This window comes from Lactuca sativa, chromosome 1 (assembly GCF_002870075.4).
Source record: "Lactuca sativa cultivar Salinas chromosome 1, Lsat_Salinas_v11, whole genome shotgun sequence".
In the NCBI taxonomy this organism is placed as follows: domain Eukaryota; kingdom Viridiplantae; phylum Streptophyta; class Magnoliopsida; order Asterales; family Asteraceae; genus Lactuca; species Lactuca sativa.
In genome coordinates, this window is record NC_056623.2 from 89,382,006 (window position 1) to 89,403,658 (window position 21,653).

At 32.8% G+C, this 21,653-nt stretch overlaps 4 protein-coding genes across 4 annotated transcripts; 3 read left to right on the forward strand and 1 right to left on the reverse strand.

The window, feature by feature from the left end:
- The first annotated feature begins 1,780 nt into the window (after positions 1-1,780).
- On the forward strand, positions 1,781-5,764 carry LOC111896910 (protein transport protein SEC23). The gene is made up of 12 exons (XM_023892880.3): positions 1,781-2,783; positions 2,859-3,032; positions 3,121-3,282; positions 3,362-3,504; positions 3,593-3,668; positions 3,753-3,922; positions 4,002-4,083; positions 4,152-4,229; positions 4,310-4,471; positions 4,548-4,811; positions 4,903-5,007; positions 5,263-5,764. The coding sequence occupies exons 1-12, from the start codon at positions 2,022-2,024 to the stop codon at positions 5,407-5,409; spliced, it is 2,325 nt and encodes a 774-aa protein (XP_023748648.1). The 5' UTR covers positions 1,781-2,021; the 3' UTR covers positions 5,410-5,764.
- Positions 5,765-5,866: 102 nt separating this feature from the next.
- Positions 5,867-7,688, reverse strand: LOC111896911 (pentatricopeptide repeat-containing protein At4g14190, chloroplastic). Its single transcript, XM_023892881.3, has 2 exons — positions 7,255-7,688; positions 5,867-7,127 (listed from the first exon to the last, which is right to left on the reverse strand). Exons 1-2 carry the CDS (start codon positions 7,624-7,626, stop codon positions 5,991-5,993), a joined length of 1,509 nt encoding a protein of 502 aa, XP_023748649.1. The 5' UTR covers positions 7,627-7,688; the 3' UTR covers positions 5,867-5,990.
- A 3,283-nt stretch (positions 7,689-10,971) lies between these two features.
- LOC111896998 (pentatricopeptide repeat-containing protein At1g43980, mitochondrial) lies at positions 10,972-13,183 on the forward strand. The gene has a single exon (XM_023892975.2). It carries the CDS (start codon positions 11,226-11,228, stop codon positions 13,113-13,115), a length of 1,890 nt encoding a protein of 629 aa, XP_023748743.1. The 5' UTR covers positions 10,972-11,225; the 3' UTR covers positions 13,116-13,183.
- A 666-nt stretch (positions 13,184-13,849) lies between these two features.
- LOC111896905 (phloretin 4'-O-glucosyltransferase) lies at positions 13,850-15,504 on the forward strand. The gene has a single exon (XM_023892873.3). The coding sequence runs from the start codon at positions 13,978-13,980 to the stop codon at positions 15,298-15,300; it is 1,323 nt and encodes a 440-aa protein (XP_023748641.1). The 5' UTR covers positions 13,850-13,977; the 3' UTR covers positions 15,301-15,504.
- Positions 15,505-21,653: the final 6,149 nt, after the last annotated feature.

Consider the following 21,653-nt stretch of genomic DNA (forward strand, 5'->3'; position numbering starts at 1 on the left):
AAGGTTAAATAAATATAGAACCTAAAGTGTAAATATATATAAACTAAATTTCAATATTAAAAGAATATATTTTCTTCTACTTATAAAGTTATTTTTTTTAACTTTTAACATATTATACTTAATTTATTAGGTCTAATATGTTGGTGTATGTAAACCATTATCATTTTAAAGCTACAACTTTTGAACAATTTGTATAAAATACTTAAATTGTTAATTTAAATATAACCTTACATGATCAACTTAAATATAAATTTTAGTTCAACTTAAACAACCCAAAGAATATTTTATAAATAGTTAAATGTGATAAATTGTAGTGTCTTTCTAATAATAATTGTAAGTTGGTTAATAAGGTTAAATAAGTATCAAACCTAAAGTGTAATCATAAATAAACTAAATTTCAATATTAAAATAATATATTTACTTCTAATTATAAAGCTATGTCTTTAACTTTTAATATATTATACTTAATTTATTAGATTTAATATGTTGTTATATGTAAACCATTATCAATTTAAAGCTACAACTTTTGAATAGTTTGGACAAAATACTTAAATTCTTAATTTAAATACAGTATAACATTATAGGGTCAACTTCAATATAAATTCCAGTTCCACTTAAATAACCTAATGAATATTTTGTGAATAGTTAAAAGTGATAAATTGTAGTGCTAAATGCGAAAACTAAATTGTAATATCAATTTAACTAAAATATTTCTTAAAGATATTTTTATAATCGTTAAAAGTTTGAAATAAGTAGTTTAAAATAACTTTCAATAACAATAGTTAAAAATAACTCTATATAAATGATTATATTGTTACCTTTAAAAAAAATTGTTTGACGTTTTAAATAATTACAATGATAGAAATTAAAACGTTAAACAAATAAATTTAAAAATTTAATTAACAATAACAACAACTATAAATAACATTAAACTGCATATCATATTTAATTTTATTCATGAGTAACCCACGGGTAGAGGTCATTCAAAAGATTGAGATTATGCACTTTTAATATATATATATATATATATATATATATATATATATATATATATATATATATATATATATATATATATTATCATATAATTCAAAATAATCAATATATTATATCAACTTAGTATAAAAATTATTATATCAAATTTAAAAACAACATTATTGTTATATTTAAAAAATTATATATATTTGTAAAGATTTCAGCTATATAGATGTTTCTGCGCAACGCGCGGACATTCGCCTCGTTTATTATAAAAAAACATTTTTAATGAATCAAAACCAGTTTTATTAAAAAAGACACTATGATTATGAAGGTTCATAGATGATCAACCACACCCGATCCCAATCCATCACTGAAGCTCACAAAACAGTAGTCGCCCTTCACTCCTCTCTCTCCATTTGACTCCAATTTTCAGATCTCTAATCATTTTCAGTGTTTATTATTATTATATTTATTGTAATTATTATATTTAAATATTATATAAAAACTAAAATTTGAAAAAACCATAAAATGTAATGTGAAAAAAAATAATTGAAAATAACCACAAAATGATGTGGCCAAATCAATGAGAATATGACATGTGACATGTGGCCAAATCAATGAGAATATGACATCTGACAACAATTTTAGTATATGACAATACAAAGTAGTCATTTTTTGAAAACAAAATAAAATTAGTTATTTTTGATTAAAAGCTTCATTCAACTATTTTTATAAATATGCCTGTATTTATTATAAAAAAAGACATTTTTAATGAATCAAAACCAGTTTTATCAAAAAAGACACTATGATTATGAAGGTTCATAGATGATCAACCACACCCGATCCCAATCCATCACTGAAGCTCACAAAACAGTAGTCGCCCTTCACTCCTCTCTCTCCATTTGACTCCAATTCTCAGATTTCTAACCATTTTCAGTGATCCCTTTTCACCATCTTCCCCAAAGGGGTCGCCAACCCCTTTCTTACCATCTTCAATCCAACTATACAAAACCCCCAGAAAAAGCTTCAATTTTGCAGGCAAGATGGCGACGGAGATGGCGAATACCGATCCAGAGGGAATCGACGGAGTTCGTATGACCTGGAACGCCTGGCCACGCACAAAAGTTGAAGCCAGCAAGTGTGTGATTCCAATCGCCGCCTCGATCTCGCCGATCCGCACTCACCCTCTCATCCCCACCAATCCCTACGAGCCACTCAGATGCAAGACCTGCTCCGCCGTACTTAATCCCTTCTGCCGCGTCGACTTCTCCGCCCTCATCTGGATCTGCCCATTCTGCTTCCAACGCAACCACTTCCCTCACCACTTCTCCGGCATCTCCGAAACTAACGTTCCCGCTGAACTCTACCCTCAATACACCACTATCGAATACGCACTTCCTGTTCATGACGTCCACCACACGCTTCCTCCACCTGTCTACGTATTCGTACTTGACACCTGCATGATCGAGGAAGAATTAGGGTTTGCGAAATCGGCGTTACAACAGGCGCTTGAATTCTTACCAGAAAACGCTTTGGTCGGGTTTGTTTCTTTCGGAACTCAGGTTCAGGTTCATGAATTGGGATATTCCGATATGTCAAAGGTTTATGTTTTTCGAGGATCAAAAGAGATGACCAAAGATCAAGTTCTAGAGCAATTGGGGTTAGGCGGAGGTTTCGCCGGTGGCCGAAGACCTGGTGGCGTGCCGGTGCCAGGGCAAGGGTTTCAGAAAGGACCAGTACAACCAAATGCTGGTGTCACAAGGTTCTTACTACCTGCTTCCGAGGGTGCATACATTATCCATTCGGTGAGTTTTATCATCACATCGTTTTAAATTCAATCCATTCCTCTCAATCGGATGCTTATCAAATCCATAATTCAGCTTCTGGAGGAACTAGGAACAGATCAATGGCCTGTTGCTCCTGGTAATCGTTCATTAAGGTGTACTGGAGTCGCATTGAGTGTTGCAGCAGGTCTGCTTGGAGCTTGCTTGCCTGGAACAGGTGCTCGTATGGTGGCACTAGTCGGAGGTCCCTGCACAGAAGGCCCTGGTTCAGTAAGCCATTTTGATATCCATTTTTTCATTGAATCATTTCCACTTCCCATTAAACCCAAACCTCCATCTCCCTTCAATCTTCTTTCAGATTATATCCAAAGATCTCTCAGATCCTGTTCGTTCACATAAAGATCTGGACAAAGATGCAGCACCATATTTCAGAAAAGCAGTTCAGTTTTATGAAGAACTTGCAAAGCAAATGGTCAGCCAGGGTCATGTTTTGGATCTTTTTGCTTCTGCCCTTGACCAGGTCAACCAACATTCATTCTCTTAACTCTTCTATTCATTCCATCATTCTGTTCGTAACTGAACCTTTTCTATATTCTTAGGTTGGAGTTGCAGAAATGAAGGTGATCATTGAAAGAACTGGTGGACTTGTTGTTTTAGCTGAAAGTTTTGGTCATTCAGTTTTTAAAGATTCATTCAAACGTGTTTTTGAGAAAGGAGAAGAGTCTCTTGGCCTTGCTCATAAGTGAGTACATAAGTTGAATATATTATCATTCATCATCATATTATTTGATGTATAATGAATTTGTGAATTGTGATTATATTACTTTCAGTGGCACACTTGATATTACATGTTCAAAGGATATCAAGATTCAGGGGATCATTGGACCTTGCACATCCTTGGAAAAGGTGGCAATTTAGTCATTTACTAAATTGTTCATTAATCTTTACCAATTTGTATATAATAATTCTTTTTTGCTATTTATGTTGCAGAAAGGACCTGCTGTTGCAAACACAGTGATAGGTCAAGGGAACACCACATCATGGAAGCTATGTGGACTTGATAAAGACACTTGTTTGACTGTTTTCTTTGATATATCATCAAGTGATAAAGATCCTTCTGGAAATGTAAATCCACAGTTGTATATACAAACCACCACAAGGTAAACTCACTTTTCTTTTTTCCCCACATTAAAATTGTTTCTTTGAGAATGTAAGGGTAAAACGGTCATTTTGGTACAGATACCAGGGTGTTGATGGGCAACCAAAACTACGAGTTACTACAATCACTAGAAGATGGGTAGAGAGTGCTGTTGTTTCAGAGGTAAAAAAAAATAGTAAAACCCTTTTCTTTATCTGGCTAAAAGACTTATTTACCCTTTTCTTTAACAGGAATTAATGCAAGGTTTTGATCAAGAGACTGCTGCCGTAGTAATGGCTAGATTAACTTCTTATAAAATGGAAATGGAGGTGAATTTGCACTTTCCTTTCTACTACTTTTTTATACAAATCAAATATATAAATTTTATTTACCGAATTACCCTTTTCAGGAAGCATTTGATGCAACAAGGTGGATAGATAGAAACCTAATTCGCCTATGTTCCAAATTTGGGGACTATAGAAAAGACGACCCCTCTTCATTTTCTTTAAACCCTAGTTTCTCATTGTTCCCTCAATTCATGTTCAATCTTCGAAGATCACAATTCGTTCAGGTAAAAAGTTGTTAATTTACTAAATTGCCCTTTTTGTTATATGTTGAGTTTTTTTAATTTTATGAAACGTTGGCAGGTGTTTAATAATAGTCCAGATGAAACTGCTTATTTTCGGATGATGTTAAACAGAGAAAGCATAACAAATGCAACTGTGATGATTCAGCCTTCATTGATTTCATATTCATTTAACTCACTTCCTTCTCCTGCATTGCTTGATGTGGCATCAATTTCAGCTGATAGAATCTTGTTGTTAGATTCTTATTTCAGTGTAGTTGTTTTTCATGGCATGACAATTGCTCAATGGAGAAACAATGGCTACCAACATCAGCCTGAACATCAAGTACTTTTTCTCATTTTCCCTCATTTCCTTTTTATAATTAAAAAAAAAAGAAAAAACATCAGATTAATATATATATATATTGTTTTTGTAGGCATTTGCTCAGTTGTTACAAGCGCCACATGATGATGCAGAACTGATAATACGTGAGCGGTTTCCTGTCCCACGATTGGTGGTGTGTGATCAACATGGTTCTCAGGTAAATGACCATTTTACCCTCACATTCCAAATAACAAATTTCACGATATTGATTAGTTGTTAAGTAAATTACAGATAGTGTTGTTGTATAATGTATACATAAGGTTTGTTTCTTTTCTAGACTGAATAAAACCGTTTGAATGAAACTAAATGACCATTTTACCCTTGCATTCCAAATAACAAATTTTTGCAAATAGGTAAAAGGGTTGGTGTTTGAATACATTAAGTGATTAACTCATTAATATGTGAAAAACAGGCAAGATTCTTATTGGCTAAGTTGAATCCATCAGCAACATATAACAATGAAGTGGCTACAGCTGGAATGGATGTCATCTTCACTGATGATGTCAATCTTCAAGTCTTCTTTGAGCATTTACAGAGGCTTGCTGTTCAAACTTCTTGAAAATTAAGGAAATCTTCATGTCTTCTTATTGTTATAAAAATGTTCATATGAATTGAGTCTTAAAAAGAGAATGCTTATTTCAGGGAGAGAAGAGTATTTGGTAATTTTAATTTTGAATTTTTCTTTTTTGGTAAGTTACAACTTGTGAGATGGATAGTATGTCTATTGTGTATTTTGAGAACTTTAAGGTTATATATTGGAGCGGATTCTGCTCCCAAGGAGCCGAAAAAGGGGAAAAAGTTTGATTGTGTTTTTTTATTTTGTGTAGATTGTTGATACATGGACACTTTTGATTCTCTTTTTGTACTTTTGGATTGATAATCTTCTTCATTTGAATTTGAATTTTTGTTTTTAAGCAGTGGCATTTGATTTCTCTAGTAGTAATTTGTGAAATTGGAGAGGAAAAGAGGAAGTGGCATGGCAATTGGAGAGAAAGACGTTTATTTGTAAAAATATATGGCGAAAGGGTATTTTAGTAATTTTAACAAGAAAAATTACACAAGTATTTTTGGGTTTAATGTTTCTACAAGTTTTCTAAACAAAAAGAGTGAGATTTTCTAATGAGATTCACATCATTCATTTCATGAAAACCTATCTTCATCAATTTGATGTTGCTTCACCAACTTGATGAGATGCTCATAGCTCCAAACTTTACTCTCTCTATGATCAAGTTCTTCAACAATTTTCAAAAAACACCCCTTTCCAAATGCAACAAGAATCAAAGGGTTACTTTTAAACTCCACAACATCTCCAAACAATCCCACTTTTCTCCAACAACTTAACTCATCAAACCCATATACATCACACAAAATCCCACAAGTAACAATATCACCTTTCACACCTCCATCCACCATTTTGAAGATTACAACTTTCATGTTTTCAAAATCTTTCATTCTTGCATATGCAAACAACATCGTGTTAGCAATCGTCACATTCCATCCAACTTTCTTGTATTCCATCTCTTGAATCACGGATTCCATTCCGGTTCTACTCAAAAGACAAGCATGACTAAGCATCCGTAAACACCACACCATGTCACTATTCTTTGTTTTGGTATGATAAAGCTCGTTTCCCAAATCGTCTAATTTAGAAAACATAAAGTTCTCAATGTAAACAATAGCCACTTTATGAATCAAATCATCTTTCAAGAAAACTTTCGGTTTTAACTTCAACACCTTTTTACAAACCTTCTCCATCTTTTCCAATATCCCAAAGTTGGCATACGCATCTAGCATTGCCACCATTGTTGAGGCTTCAAGATCCATCTTTTTTGAGATCACAATCTGATATGTTCTTTCCATTCTTTTAATCAATCCAGCTATCGAAAACTCTCTGATTAACAAATTATAAGTAGATTGATTAGGGAAACACCCGTTTGATTCCATTCTTTTAACACACTTTGCCATATCATCATACAAACCATTATCTGCATACGCATTGATTAGTTTATTATACGTATGTGGCTGTGGAATCACTTTGGTATCTTCCATTTCCTTAAGATAAAACAATGCATCTTCAAATCTTTCTTTTTTGAGAAAACCATGGATGATTGAATCATAGATCTCAGATGAAGCCTGCAAACCATGAAAATTCTTCATATCTTTCAAGGTCAACACTGCAACTTCAACTAATCCCTCTTCAACTAACAAACTTATGATTCTCTCGTAGTTGAATTGGCTCACTCGCGAATCATCCTTGCTTTTCCATTTATCAAACACCTGGTGGGCAACATTACAAAACATGAACTATCGCACCATAGAAAAGCGCAACATCCTTAAATCGATCAAATTTACAGAAAGGTTTTTGAAAAGAAACGAGTGATGTTCAAAGAATGTGAAACTTCACCTGAAGAACCTGGCTCGATCTGGAGCTTTGATTGAGGAATCCAACAGCAGCCCAGAAAAGTTCTTTGCTCCAATCTCCATCCTCTTCGAGGATCTGAACAGGGTCTGAGTCTCTAGCTTTGAGCTTCTCAAACAAACTCCTTTTGAGGTTCCAATTTCGAGGAAGATCATCAAATTGAACCGAATTTTCTTTGTAAAATTTCGTTTTGCCACCGGAGAAGTGTACTGAAAAAGGAGGAGGTTTGGTCGGACGTTGGAATTGGGGTTTTGTAGACGTTAGGGTTCTGATATAGGGTTTGGGAAAAACTAGGGCTTTATAGAGGAAGGTTTTATCGTTGACGGATATGGAGGGAAGGAGCATCCCCACACCCATTTGAAGACCAAGAATGAAACTACCGCCGACTGTTTGTTTTGTGATTGCGTTGTTATTTCATACTACGAAATATTAATTAATAGATATATATATTAAAGATAGCAACTTAGGATTAGGATTAGGAATAGTAAATTGGACTCTTTTTTTTTTTTTTTTTTTTTTGGCAGAAATGGTTCCTCCACTTTGCTCCTTATTTTTTAATAAAACTTTAACGGTTTGACAACTTTGATCCATTTTCTAAAAAATTGTTAATTTCTATCCCTTTAATTCTTTAACCGTTTTGAAATTTCTGATCATTGCAGTCAAAACTTTTACATTTTTTCATAAAACGGTCCGGGACAAACTTCGGGCTTTTCATCCTTACACTTTCTACGTCTGTCATATTTATCGATTCAGAAACAATATTGAAAGTTTCTGACCCCACGTAGCGGGGGTAACCTTTCTAGTTAGTATTATTACAAATTTCAGTGTATCTATCGAAATACATGTTTCATAAATACATTGTAGTTTTTAAATATATAAAACTGTTTGATAAAAATAAAAATAGTTGTTTTACTTTTAGAAATATAAAATATATAAAATAAAAAATTAAAAGCTGGATATATGCTTATTGTTTAAAATAAAAGTTAAAATCTGGTGATGACAAATAAAATTTTTCTTTAATTCGAATTTTTTTATTAAAAAATAAAAGTTCAAAGTTCTTAAAAATATCAAAGATCGTTACCAAAACCACAACAATTAAAAACATAATAAATTTACAATATGTCGTCTATTTTTTTCCACTATTTTTAATTATAATTAATTAATTTATTGACTTTGTTAAGATTCAAACTATATTCTCTTCAACATAACAAGTTTTTTGAGTGAATTTTGATGTCGTTTAAAGACAAAAAATACCAAACTCGACCTATCCTTCAATGTTCTTTATGGGTAAGATATCATTTTTAGAGTCATATTGGTCTTTTTAAGATGTGTATATATGAAATTCCCCCTAAAAGGAAAGATGATGTAATAAAACCACAACAATTAAAAACATAATAAATTTACAATCTTTCATCGGAGTGTCAAACATCTAATTCTTTTTTGAACATATTCATCAGTTTCGTATTTGTTTATCTTTTTAGTTATAAAAAACAAAACCCTGACACACCCAGGATATCTTATACATTAATCTACACTACGAAAGATGTTAAAACATAAATCTACCAAAATAACAAGTAATTACTAAGTTTCTAACATGCTCGAAAGTTGTTACAACATTTAAAAAAAACTATTTACATATGTTTATATACCCAATCTTACGTTGCAATAGTTGCTAAAACACAAATCCAACCAATATAATATTGAATTTAGGTTTTTGGAAATGAAGAACATTTTTGAAAAACTAAATTTAGGTTTTCATAGACGAATATACGCAAATGAGCTATCGATCTCAATGACCACATTAAATGCGTTATTCGAAACACAAATCCAACCAATATAACATTATATTTAGGTTTTCGAAAATGAAAAGCAAGTTCGAAAACCTGAATTTAGGTTTTTGTAGACTAGTATATGTAAATGAGCTATTGATCTCAATGACCATATAAAAAAAACTTGTCCTACATAATGACCACACAATTTCAAATTTTGAAAAATAACTACAATGTTCCAAATCTGTAATTTTCAAAAAGAAAAAAAATCAGATTATCATACACATTTTTATGACATTATCGAAATGAATCTAGTTTTCAAACTACTTTTACTAACAAAAAGCAATCAGAAATTTTCTAACGTTTAAAAATTTTCAAACTTCTTTAAGTGATAAGACGTTTTCGGGAAAGATATATTTATTTTGAAATTTCGAAAAACGTTCTTACCATATACTACTAAGCTCATTTATCAAACACAAAGTTAAAAGAGAAGTTAGATTTCAGAAAAAAAAATGGATATGACATGCTAAATTTTTAGAGATGTTATGCGTATTGAGGTACATGACAAAGAATAAATTGTGTTATGCAATGCATAACATCATAATGAAGGGAGTATGATATAGTTTTTCCTGCAAATACGAAGTATGTTGATTTGGTTCAAATGGCAACTAGCAAAGTTCATGTAAGAGAAACACACACACATACACACACACACACACACATATATATATATATATATATATATATAAATATATATATATATATATATATATATATATATATATATATATATATATATATATATATACAAAAGAAAATTGAATCAGAAGGAGCCTAAATTGTTTGTTCGTATATCAAAGTAGCTGGTTTCCAAATCGCAAGCTATCATTTCTAATTTTCTTAGTCCGATAGAAGCTCAGAGAAAAACAAAATTCAATAAGTCATAACATATATAATTTCAGTTCTCATTAAAATAAGCATTTTTCGAAATAATTTCAAATTTCAAAGTAGTTTCGAACAAAATGAACATAATACTTTATTCTTTAACTAGTTTTTGTTATGATTTCCAATAAATGATATGAACATTTACCAAGATAGATAACAAAATTTACTTAAAATCTCACGTTCCTTCATATTTTTTTGAACTCATTCTTATTTATATGTTGTGGTTACAAGATTTTAGAACTTGTTTTTTAGAACGTCTTGAATGAATTTCGGAAGTCAAACTTAAAAAAAAGTTTTAAATAAAAAATCCCCTGTTAGTAATTCGAAATAAAGCTTCATTTTCGAAAAACCTTGTTAAAAAAACCATGGTTACTATATGAATTTACATTTGAGTTGATCATTACATTTTGTTAGAAAAATGTCATTAACGTCAATAGCTCGTTTTGTATTATTGTACTAGGTGTAAGACTCATGTATTATATGATTTTATTTAAAAATAAATAAATATGAAATTCTAAACATTTGAGAGATTTGAATTTATAAGAAAAATTAGAAAAATATTGAATTATTAAAATTAAAATATTTTATCTCTTTTAAATTTAAACAAATAATTTAGATAAATAAACAAATGAAACTAATGAGCTTTAATTTACAAATTTTGAAATTAAAAGGAAACTCAATTAAGGAAATTGAAATGCATTTATTATTATACTTATTTCAATTAATATATTTAATTAAATATTATATGAAATTTAATAAAAATAAAAAACCATAAAATGCCACGTGAAAAAGATTTAATTGAAAAAGATCACAAACAAAATGACATGTGACTAAATCAATGAAAATGTGACATGTTCGAAAAAAAAAAATTTCATTTAACTTTAATGAATAACATAAGGTCATAATGATAACAAATATGATATAATATTTACTTATTTAGTTTTATATAGCAATTTTACATAGCATTTTGTGTAAAGATAAAATTTAGTGTTGGGTTAGACTTTAGAGATGGGGCTCAAGAGTGTTTGCCAAGCATTTTGTGTAAAAATCCCTTATTCGGGTGATCGAGGGTTGGGTCGCTACTCGTTTCTCCCCCATATGTTGTTATCAGAATCATAGCTACTGGAGATAGTTACACTTCTGAAATAAAGAAACCTGACCATATCAACATGATGGTGTAACTTACCATATCGAAGCTTCAAAATTTTGAAGCTATGATGATATCATGAAACAAGAAAGAATATGGTCTGTTCTCCACGAGTAACTTTCTTTTCAACCCTCTTAAATCACTGTCTCTCATTAGAGTCATTATTTTCCGTTAAAATCGTTCATGCCCAACTCATAAAGCTCAGTCTTTGCAACGCCAACACTTTCTTGGGTAATCGCTGTCTTGATCTTTACTCAAAATTCGGAACCATTAAAGACGCTTTCCAAGCGTTTGATGACATACGCCACAAAAATGTATTCTCTTGGAACATATACATGAGAGTTCTCATTAGTCTTGACGACCTTAAAGGAGCACGCCAACTGTTCGATGAAATGCCCGAACGAGATGTCGTGAGCTGGAACTCCATCATTTCAGGGTACTCTTCTAGTGGGTTTCACGATTCTGCACTTCGTTTATTCTCACAAATGCAAACATTTGGAGTAACACCAAGTGACTACACATATTCGATTGTGTTGTCATTCATACAATCTGTTCATCATGGGATGGAAATCCACTGTAACATGATAAGAAATGGAGTCGATTTCTCTTCTGTTATTATCTGGAACTCATTGATTGATATGTATTGTAATCATGGCGTTCTAGATTATGCTTTTGGTGTGTTTCTAAATATGGAGCAAATCGACATCATCTCCTGGAATACACTGATTGCAGGTTTCAGTAAATCGGGTTACAAAGAATTGGCTTATAAACACTTCAACATCATGAGAACAACCAATCATCTACCTGATGCATTTACAATATCTTCAATTATGACTTCATGTTCTAGTTCTAATTCTACCATCGATCAAGATTTATCAACAGGGAAACAGTTATTCTCTTTATCCATAAAATTAGGGTTTCTTTCAAACACAATTCTTTCAAGTGCAGCTATCGACATGTTCTCAAAATGTAAAAATATAAACGATTCAATACGTGTTTTTGAAGAAATCAACAATTGGGATTCATGTGTTTGCAATTCAATGATTTCAAGCCTTGTGAATAATCGACTCGAGGAGAATGCAATGGACATTTTTACCCTTTCTTTAAACAAAAACATAAGGCCTACAGAATTCACACTTAGTTGTTTGGTGAGTTGTTCTTCCCTCTTTCTGCCACCTGTCGTTGGGACACAATTGCATTCTTTGGTTGTGAAATTAGGATTTGAGAATGATTCTATTGTTTCAAGCTCACTTGTTGAAATGTACACCAAATGTGGTTCTATTGACTCTGCAAAAACCATCTTTGACCAAATGGGTGTCAAAGATTTAATATCTTGGAACACCATGATTCTAGGGTTTACTTATAATGGAAAAACAATCAAATCCCTTAAACTTTTTGATGAATTACTCAAAAATGGGCCCACCCCAGATGAAGTAACCCTATATGGAATTCTATTAGCTTGCAATTATGGTTCTTTGATCAATGAAGGGTTGTTAATCTTTTATTCAATGGAGAACGAATATGGGGTTACACCAAAAGACACACATTTGACCATTATTGTCGACTTGATGATAAAATGTGGAAGACTTAATGAAGCACTTGAAATAGTTACAACAATGGGTAGTGGACTCAATGGTGTTATGTGTAAATCGATTCTTGATGTTTATGGGGTATATGGAGAGTTGAGATTTATAGAAAAGGTTGCTCAAAGATTGATAGAATTTGAACCTATGTGTGTGTTACCTTATATTGTGTTGTGTAAAGCTTATGAAGTGAGAGGAAAATGGGAAAGTGTAGCTAGAGTGAAGAAAGAAATGAAAGATAGAAAGATTAAGAAAGTGGTGGGGTGTAGTTGGATTGGAGTGAAGAGAAATTTGTTTGATTTTAAAGAAAGTGAAGTTGTTCATCATGGTGGGGAAGATTTGTACTTGATGTTGAGATTAATGATGTGGGATTTAGATGATGAAGGTTATTATATATTTTAATTGTATAAAAGTGGATGATGGAAGATTAAAGATTTAGATATATAAAAGTGGTTGTAATTCTTCTTAAATCATATTTTGCATCTTTATGCACTTAGTTTTTTTTTTTTATTTGTTTGTGGATTTAGATATATTACTATATTAGGGTCCTAATCATCGAATCTTGAAATTATATTCAGAACTAATGAAACACGATCCCATATGATTAATATCTTTTATCCTTTTGTGTTTTGTTTTTCTTTATTAGATCTTTTTAGTTAGGTAATAAAAAAAATTCGGTCTTTGTGTCTTATATTTATGACGTTGTACCAAAATCTAAAATCTTTCTATTTGTTTGTTAATTGTTTATATCGTGTTCATTCATCATTGCCATGCAAGAATCAACTTTGGTAGGTTTGATATCACAGATGTAAAATAATTCAATAAAATAAAAATATAAAATAATATCACAGATGACCTCAAGCCACCTTGATGCCAACTTCTAATATTAAATTAACAAATAGTTTTAGGTACACGTCTTGAGTAAACAAGTATGTCATTCTTTTCATTATTTATCAAATCATTTTATATTTATTTTTCATCTTTTAAGAACACATGCAAAAATCTTAATGCACAATATACAAGAGGAAAAAAATAACACCGAAATGAAACTAATAATTTAGCTTTGAAATGGTTAAATAATCATAGTAACAAACACAAAAATCCATCATACCACAATAATCAATTAATCAATTATGAAAACAGATACAAAAAAACACCTTCTTGATTATTTGATTGAGAATATAACTTTTAAAATGGTTACAACAATTTTAAAATACTTATCGAAACACCCTTTTATATATATAACAACACTAAACTAAATCCAATGATAACCATGAAGCATCACCATTTCCTACTCGTATCTTTACCAATCCAAAGCCACATCAACCCCACTTTCCGACTAGCCACCAGACTCACACGCACCGGTGCTCAAGTCACTCTGGCCACCACCATCAGCGGCCTCAAAACCCTCCCTTCAATCTCCGGCATGTCTTACCACTTCTTCCCCGGCGGCGGTGCTGATGGAAAACTAACCTCCATACAAGAACTCAAATTCCTTGGGTCAATAAACCTCAAAGAACTCTTGCTAACAAAAGCTAAAGAGGGACAAAAGGTGGATTTATTAATCTATGGTCTTTCCCTTCCATGGGTGGCAGAGGTGGCGCGTGATCTCCACGTGCCGTCGGCATTATTCTTCTTCCAGTCGGCAGCTTCTTTTTCGGTGGTTTACCATTTCTTTAAAAGTGACGGTGGGGTAGGAAATTCCAATATTGACCTTACTGGTTCAATTAAAGTACCAGGATTGCCCTTGTTAAGATATAGTGAAATCCCTTCGTTTCTCATCCCCACCCATCGATATGCTTATGTTTTCCAAGAACATATAGACACCCTAGAAAAACAACCAAATTCGTTCATACTAATCAACAGTTTTGATGGCTTAGAAGAAGAATCGATTAAATCACTACCGGATCACATTAACATCTTCTCCGTTGGACCATTGAGTTCCGGCGAAACGGAGGAGCCGTTCGTCATTGATACTATTCAGGATTCCGATCGAGAAACATATCTTAGATGGCTAGACTCGAAACGGGAGAAATCAGTGGTTTACGTTTCCTTTGGAAGCTTGGTGAAGTTACAGAAAAATCAAAAAGATGAGATATTTCAAGGATTAATCGAATCAGGCTACCCGTTTTTGTGGGTCATTCGCAATCAAGGAGAGGATGATGAAGAGTCGAGGCGTTACACGGCGGAAGGCGGTGGGTTGATAGTGAGATGGTGTTCGCAGGTGGAGGTTCTGAACCACGTTGCTGTTGGGTGTTTTGTGACGCATTCTGGGTGGAACTCGACGGTGGAGAGCATAGTAAGTGGGGTGCCGATGGTGGGGTATCCACAGGATGCCGATCAGAAGATGAATGCAAAGATGGTGGAGGAAGTGTGGGGGAATGGGGTGAAGGCGGTGGCGGATGGTGAAGGTGTGGTGGGGAGGGAAGAGATGAAGAGGTGTTTGACGGTGGTGATGGGAGGTGGAGAGATAACGAGGAACTGTGAGAAATTGAAAAGCATGGCTATGGAGGCCATGTCGGAGGATGGATCTTCACATAGAAATCTAAATCGATTTTTCCAAACCTTAAAACTTGTTTCAGAATGAAATTTTGATCGAGACATTTTTCGTTTCTGAAACCGAAATTTGTACTTTTTATATCAGTTTTTATTTTCGGTTAATGTCTTGTACTCATGTTCTACATTGAGAGTACGAAAACTTCAGATCATATTCCAGATTATCATTTTAGCACACCTTTATCATTTGCCTTTATTCTAAGTTTGCAATATTTACTAGCTGGATAAATCGTCATTCTAAGTTTGGAATATTGATTAGGGATGGAATTGGTACGGTACCAATTTGTTTTTTTTTAAACCGTGTATTGTACCAATTATATTTAGTATAAAAAATTTGCTATCAGTACGGTACCAAATATATTTGATACCAATATATTTGGCTACCAACAAGTTTGGTTGGTACAAATTGATAATGGTATATACCGACTTATTTTATTTTTCTATTGTAAGATTTTAAAATAAGCAAATACATTGGGTAATTTTGATATTTAGTAAAGAAATTGGTTATGTAGTTCTTTTAATTTACAAAATAATTCTATTGAAGTAACGTTAACGTAACATTTTAGTTTTGTGTTTTAACGTGTTAATAACTATCGACTAATGCAACCAAATAACTTATATAACGTTCTTAAAACTCTAAACACTAAATACTAAACACAACTGACAATTGAAAATTTGAAATACACGATTTTGTTTATATATATATATATATATATATATATATATATATATATATATATATATATATATATATATATATATATATATATATATATATATAGAGTTAGGTTCAAATGTTTTTAGCAAATAGTGTGTGACTAAATGCACCAATGAGAATTCAAGAATAATAAATCATTAAATAAATTAAAAAAAAGGGTATAATGGTAAACTTCCTATATCTAATTATGGTAAAAAATAATTCAATGAATATCTCCTTAATTAGTTTAACCCTACAGCCCACATCCCTAACCTTAAAGAGTACGGCGGCTTCCTTAAATCATCAATATCTCAGTTCCTCCTTTCCACCAGAAATCATCGATACCTTAATTCCTCCTTTCCACCAAAAATCGATTCTTTCACAGCTGCATGTTCGTCGGCCTATTATGATCGAAAAGAGGCTAGAAGTGAGGGTTCGGTGGTGCTGGTGGATCGCTAACATAGGCGATGGAGGGAGGCTGGCAGCGCAGGGCTGCTCCCCTCGGCTCCATTCTTCTTCTGGTCCGATTGTCTTGAAACACAAGGGTGGTTGCAAATTGGGAGTTGTAAGGCGATAGTAAGTCGTATGGGGTGGTGGCAATCGGCAGATGGGTGGAATCGGTGATGGAGGAAGCTGTTCAACAATGATTCAATCAATAGGTAAAGGCTTCTTCTTTTCTTTTTGTTCTTATTTGATTTGGCAGAATTACATAGGTGTTCGTTTGATTAAGAATGTATGGATGTTTGTAGAAATGCCTCAAAGAGAATTTGGCAGCTTTGTTGTAGAAATGGCCTGAAAGAAATTTTGATTTCTATGTTGCACGCCATGTGTTTGTAGAAATGCCTCAAAGAGTATTTCTTTTATTTTCTTCATTAAACCTTTTGATATGTTTTTTTGTTGTTTTATTAACTCCTTATTTGTTAATTACCTGAGTAACATCAATCTTTGCTATTGGTATTTGATTTTTTTAATCAATTTAGGGTGAAGATTTGATTAAGGGTTTATAAGAGATTTTCACAAATTTGAGACATTTTAGAAATTGATCTAAACCCACACATATATGTATGTATTTCAATTTCAAGTTTTTCATCCATGTTGTTTCATTTTTTAAATCACAGTTGTATGAACTTCTTTTAATTTATTGGATTGCTGGAAAGAGAAAGGAATAAACAAATGTAGAGATACATTCTGAAAGATACATGGATTCATGTCATTGGTTTACATCAAGGTGAACTTATGATAATTCCACTTATGTTCATGTTGATTATAGGTATCCTATTAAATTACTTCTATTCCTGTTTAGAATATTTAAAACCATTTTGCAAGAATAGTTTATTCTGTAAGAATATTTTTGTTGTCTTTTGAAAGAATTTCAATTAATTATTTGTATGTTTAAGGTGCAGTTGTTAGGATGATGTAGAAATGATGAAGAAACTTATGAAAAAAAGATATATGATACTTCATTCTCAAAGAATGAAGAAAAACAACAATATTCTTTCAGAATTTCAAGATTCAACATCAAAAAACAGCAATATTCTTTCAGAATTCAAGAATTCAAGAAGAAAACATGGCACACGATAGTATTCTAGCGGAATGTTGTTATTTTTTTTAAGAATGTTATTCATTTTTGTTTATAGTTTTTTAGAATTTTTATAACTATATTAAAATATATAAGACTTTTAGTCTGTAAGAATATGTATGAATTTGTATTTAAGTTCGGATGTATAAAAATATATTAGAATGTTTGTTATTTGAATATCTTATTCATGAATTTTGTTTTTCTTCAGTAATATTCTGTTAGAATAAAATGCTGAAAGAGTATTATTCTAACAAAAAAAATATTCTGATAGAATAAAATCGATAAAATTTGAAATTGAATTAATTAAAAAATTCAGATTTTTTTAAATTAGGATAATTAATCATCCCTAAAATTCCGAAAATTTCCTTTTATAAATGTAGTTAATTGTCCAAAATACCCTTTTGATAAAAATTGTGTGATTATATGATACATGCTACCCTATTATAATATCATAGACCCTCAGATCATGATTGTTGATTCTATTCATTCGATGGTCCAGATCTGTGCATTCTGGCACACAATAGTTACTGGAAACAATATAACCTAACCCTATATATATATATATATATATATATATATATATATATATATATATATATATGAATTGGTCGGTAACGTATTACCATGTATTAAAAAATTTATACCATTACCGTACCAAAATTGTTCAATTGGTATGGTACTACCAACCAAACATGTTGGCTACCAAATATGTTGGCAACCAACTTTCTTGGTTCGGTTGGTAGCATGTTGGTTGGTTTTCCGTGGTACAATTTTGACAGCCCTAATATTTACTAGCTGGATAAATCGTCTGTTTTGATTCAAAAGGGTAAACATGAAAGGGAAATTGAGTAGTCTAACACATGTAAACTATAATTTTAACAAAAATAATTAACATTTTTTTAATTGGTAAAATGACCACTTAATGTGTGTGTGTGCACGCGCTTGCTTAGAACCTTACATTCAATCAAGTAATTCGTAATTATCTCTTATAAAACTGCTTCAAAATTGGTCTCTCAGAGAGAGTCAACACAAAGAAAGCTTTAACAACATGTCTATTTACCTTCACAACCTTATGCGAACTAACCGCATACTTACACTCACATCTGAACTGATTTGATGGATCGTTTCGAAGCTTGTTTTGTGGCTATTGGATGAGTAATATATATATTTTTTTGTACTTTTCTATTTTTTCTTTAAATTTGATAATGTTTCTACATCTAAATTAATTCGTTTTTGTTCCCAAAAAATTATAGGTCCATGCATTCATAGATTGCTTCTTGCTTGTCATCTTCATAGGTAGCGTCCCTCTTAGAGGGGACTACCTAAAAACAATGTTTGTAGCGGTTGCTATCGACAGGAACAACCAGACCCTCTGTATAGCGTTTGGTTTAGCCATGAGAAATAATCTCTACTGTTGTACCTGGTTTCTTATGAGGTTAAGATAAGCTCTGAGACAGGGTAGAGAAGTATCATTCATAACAAATATGGATGACGTTGTTAGTTAATGCATAAAGTATGTATTCATTGATTCTTATCATGGGTATACTTCTAAAAGTGTGTTCAAGTATATGCGCACAAGAGGCGTCTTTGGCAGAACATTACAACCTTTGTTCTGGATGACATCCAACTCATATACTGTGTCTGATTTTGAAGAAAACTTTCGTTGGCTGACCCCTTATGCTCGTGAAATGCTTGCGAACATCGGTCATGTGAAATGGACAAGAGCCTATTTCCTAACGTCCATTGGAATGTGGTCAACATTAATGTTCCCGAATTATTTTTGTGTTATCAGTAAATCAACACAATGTACCGATAATAATGCTTACCGAGGCAAATTATGACTACATTCAACGGACTTTCGATGAACGATGATTAATGACAGGTAAAATACCGGGTGAAATATTAAATTTATTTAAATACTCGTACAAGAACCTTGTTTGAACATATTTACTTTCAGCGAGTTTGACTAATGTACTCACCTTGTATGTTGAAATGGTGCTTCATTAAAGGATGCAAAAGTTTGTTCGGTGGTAAGCAACAAAGATCCAGATCGAGATCCCGTCTTCGTTCCCGTCTGACATTTATCGAGTTTTTGATTTTAAAACCTTGTGTTGTTGATCTAAATTGTCATACATGTTCAAGTGGGAAATGGCATAGTTTGGGTATAGCTTGCGGTCATGCTATTGCGGCATCACACCATTCGAATATCCATTAATTACCTGATATGGTTCAGATATATTACCGGACTGATGTGTTTCAGTCTGCCTACCAGACACAAACTGTGCACCCTCTTCCCCCTTCATCGGAATGGGAAATACCAGACCTAGGGGTGCAAATGAGCCAAGCTACTCGCGAGCTACTCGGGATCGGATCGTTAATAGCTCGACTCGAAATCGATTTTAAATGAGCCCGAGCCAAGCTCGAGCTTAATATTAAGCTCATTTATTAAACGAGCCCGAGCTCAAGCCTATGTCATTAAGCTCAATTAGGCTCGTGAGCCTAAACGAGCCTTTATATAATATAATTTATTATTATTTATATATAATAAAATAAAAACATATTAGTGGAATTATGGATTTAGGGTATTAGTAAACGAGCTTCTTAACGAGCTCGAGTCGAGCTTAAGCTTATTTAGGCACATCAGATAAAAAACGAGCCGAGCCCGAGCCCGAGCCCGAGCCGAGCTTGTATAATTCTTTACGAGCTCAAGCCGAGCTCAGTACAAGAAAGATCGAATTGAGCCGAGCTCGAGCTCGAACCTCATATAACTTAAACGAGCCCGAGCCGAGTCTGGCCAGGCTCGCGATCGGCTCGGCTCGTTTGCACCCCTAGTCCAGACCCTTTGATTGCAGTATTGTCAATGTAATTGCAATTAATTATGTTTGTAATTGATTTGCAGCATGTAATGAAAAATATTATTATTGCAAAGATAGAAAAAAAAACATAATTTACATATTACACATTACAAAGATAGAAAAAACATAATTTACAAGTACCATAATTGTCATTCAATATAGAAAAGCATAAGTCGTGTATCTCGGAAATATCATAACAATTGTCAATATAATAAAACATGTCAAAACATAAGAGTGAATCCTCCCAGGCTAAAAGCTGTGGTGTGTGCCATGCAATCATCATGAACTCTTCCCCTTATTAGCGGAAGTACCTGAAACCAAAATTGAAAACTATAAGCATGAAACTTAGTGAGTCTCCCCAAACTACCACATATCATACACATAATCACATATAACATGCAGCTAGGAGATACAGGCCTCGCCTACACTCAAGGAGATATGGTCCCCGACCCACACTCAACTAACTATGAGATACAAGCCCCACCCACACTCACCTATCTCAGAGATACGGGCCTCGCTCACACTCTGCTATCTAGGAGATACGGGCCTCACCCACACTCAGCTGACTAGGAGGTATGGGCCTCGCCCACGCTCTGTTATCCAGGAGATACGGGCCCCCGCCTACACTCCACTAACTAAACATACATGCAAGTATCACGCATACAACAAGTATAAACATAATCTATCAGTTCATAACATACTCAGATAATACTTGTTGGAACACAAAAGTGACCCTCTTTAACATCATCATACCGCATCCATCTTTTGATCAACAATCAATCAACAATCAAGCTCATCCGCAGTCAAGATCAGCAACCACAATCTTTGTCATCAAGCATTTTGTCTTAGTCTTTTATCTGTTTTATCTGTACTTTCTTTTACCCAATGTGCCGTACATGGCAACGATTAACAGATAGGACCCTTGTAACCTTTGAGACTCTATAAAAGGAGTTCTCATTTTCAGAATGAATACACATCTCTCACGCATCTTGAATCTTATCACTCATCTTACTATCTTCTTACTCATCATTTAAATATAATCTTAACTGTTTGAAATCTCTCTTCGGAGCAAGTCTTTCTAGACTTCATCACTAAGTTTGATCTCACTCATTAACTTGGATTGACTGCAATTCTCGTTATGTATCAACTTATGTGTATACTTGATATAACACTTGTTATCATTTATATTTCCTTATATTTCCACATCTAACTTTCGAACTCTCTAACTCTAACTTATTATTATTGTTGAGCTT

Excerpts from the sequence above, each read along its gene's own strand:
- LOC111896905 (XM_023892873.3), top strand. The coding sequence starts at position 13,978 with ATGATAACCATGAAGCATCACCATTTCCTACTCGTATCTTTACCAATC.
- LOC111896911 (XM_023892881.3), bottom strand. The coding sequence starts at position 7,626 with ATGGGTGTGGGGATGCTCCTTCCCTCCATATCCGTCAACGATAAAACC. Across the intron at positions 7,128-7,254 it reads GATCGAGCCAGGTTCTTCAG|GTGTTTGATAAATGGAAAAG; the intron begins GTGAAGTTTCAC and ends GTTGCCCACCAG.
- LOC111896910 (XM_023892880.3), top strand. The coding sequence starts at position 2,022 with ATGGCGACGGAGATGGCGAATACCGATCCAGAGGGAATCGACGGAGTT. Across the intron at positions 4,084-4,151 it reads AGAGTGCTGTTGTTTCAGAG|GAATTAATGCAAGGTTTTGA; the intron begins GTAAAAAAAAAT and ends TTTCTTTAACAG. Across the intron at positions 4,812-4,902 it reads AACATCAGCCTGAACATCAA|GCATTTGCTCAGTTGTTACA; the intron begins GTACTTTTTCTC and ends TTGTTTTTGTAG.
- LOC111896998 (XM_023892975.2), top strand. The coding sequence starts at position 11,226 with ATGGTCTGTTCTCCACGAGTAACTTTCTTTTCAACCCTCTTAAATCAC.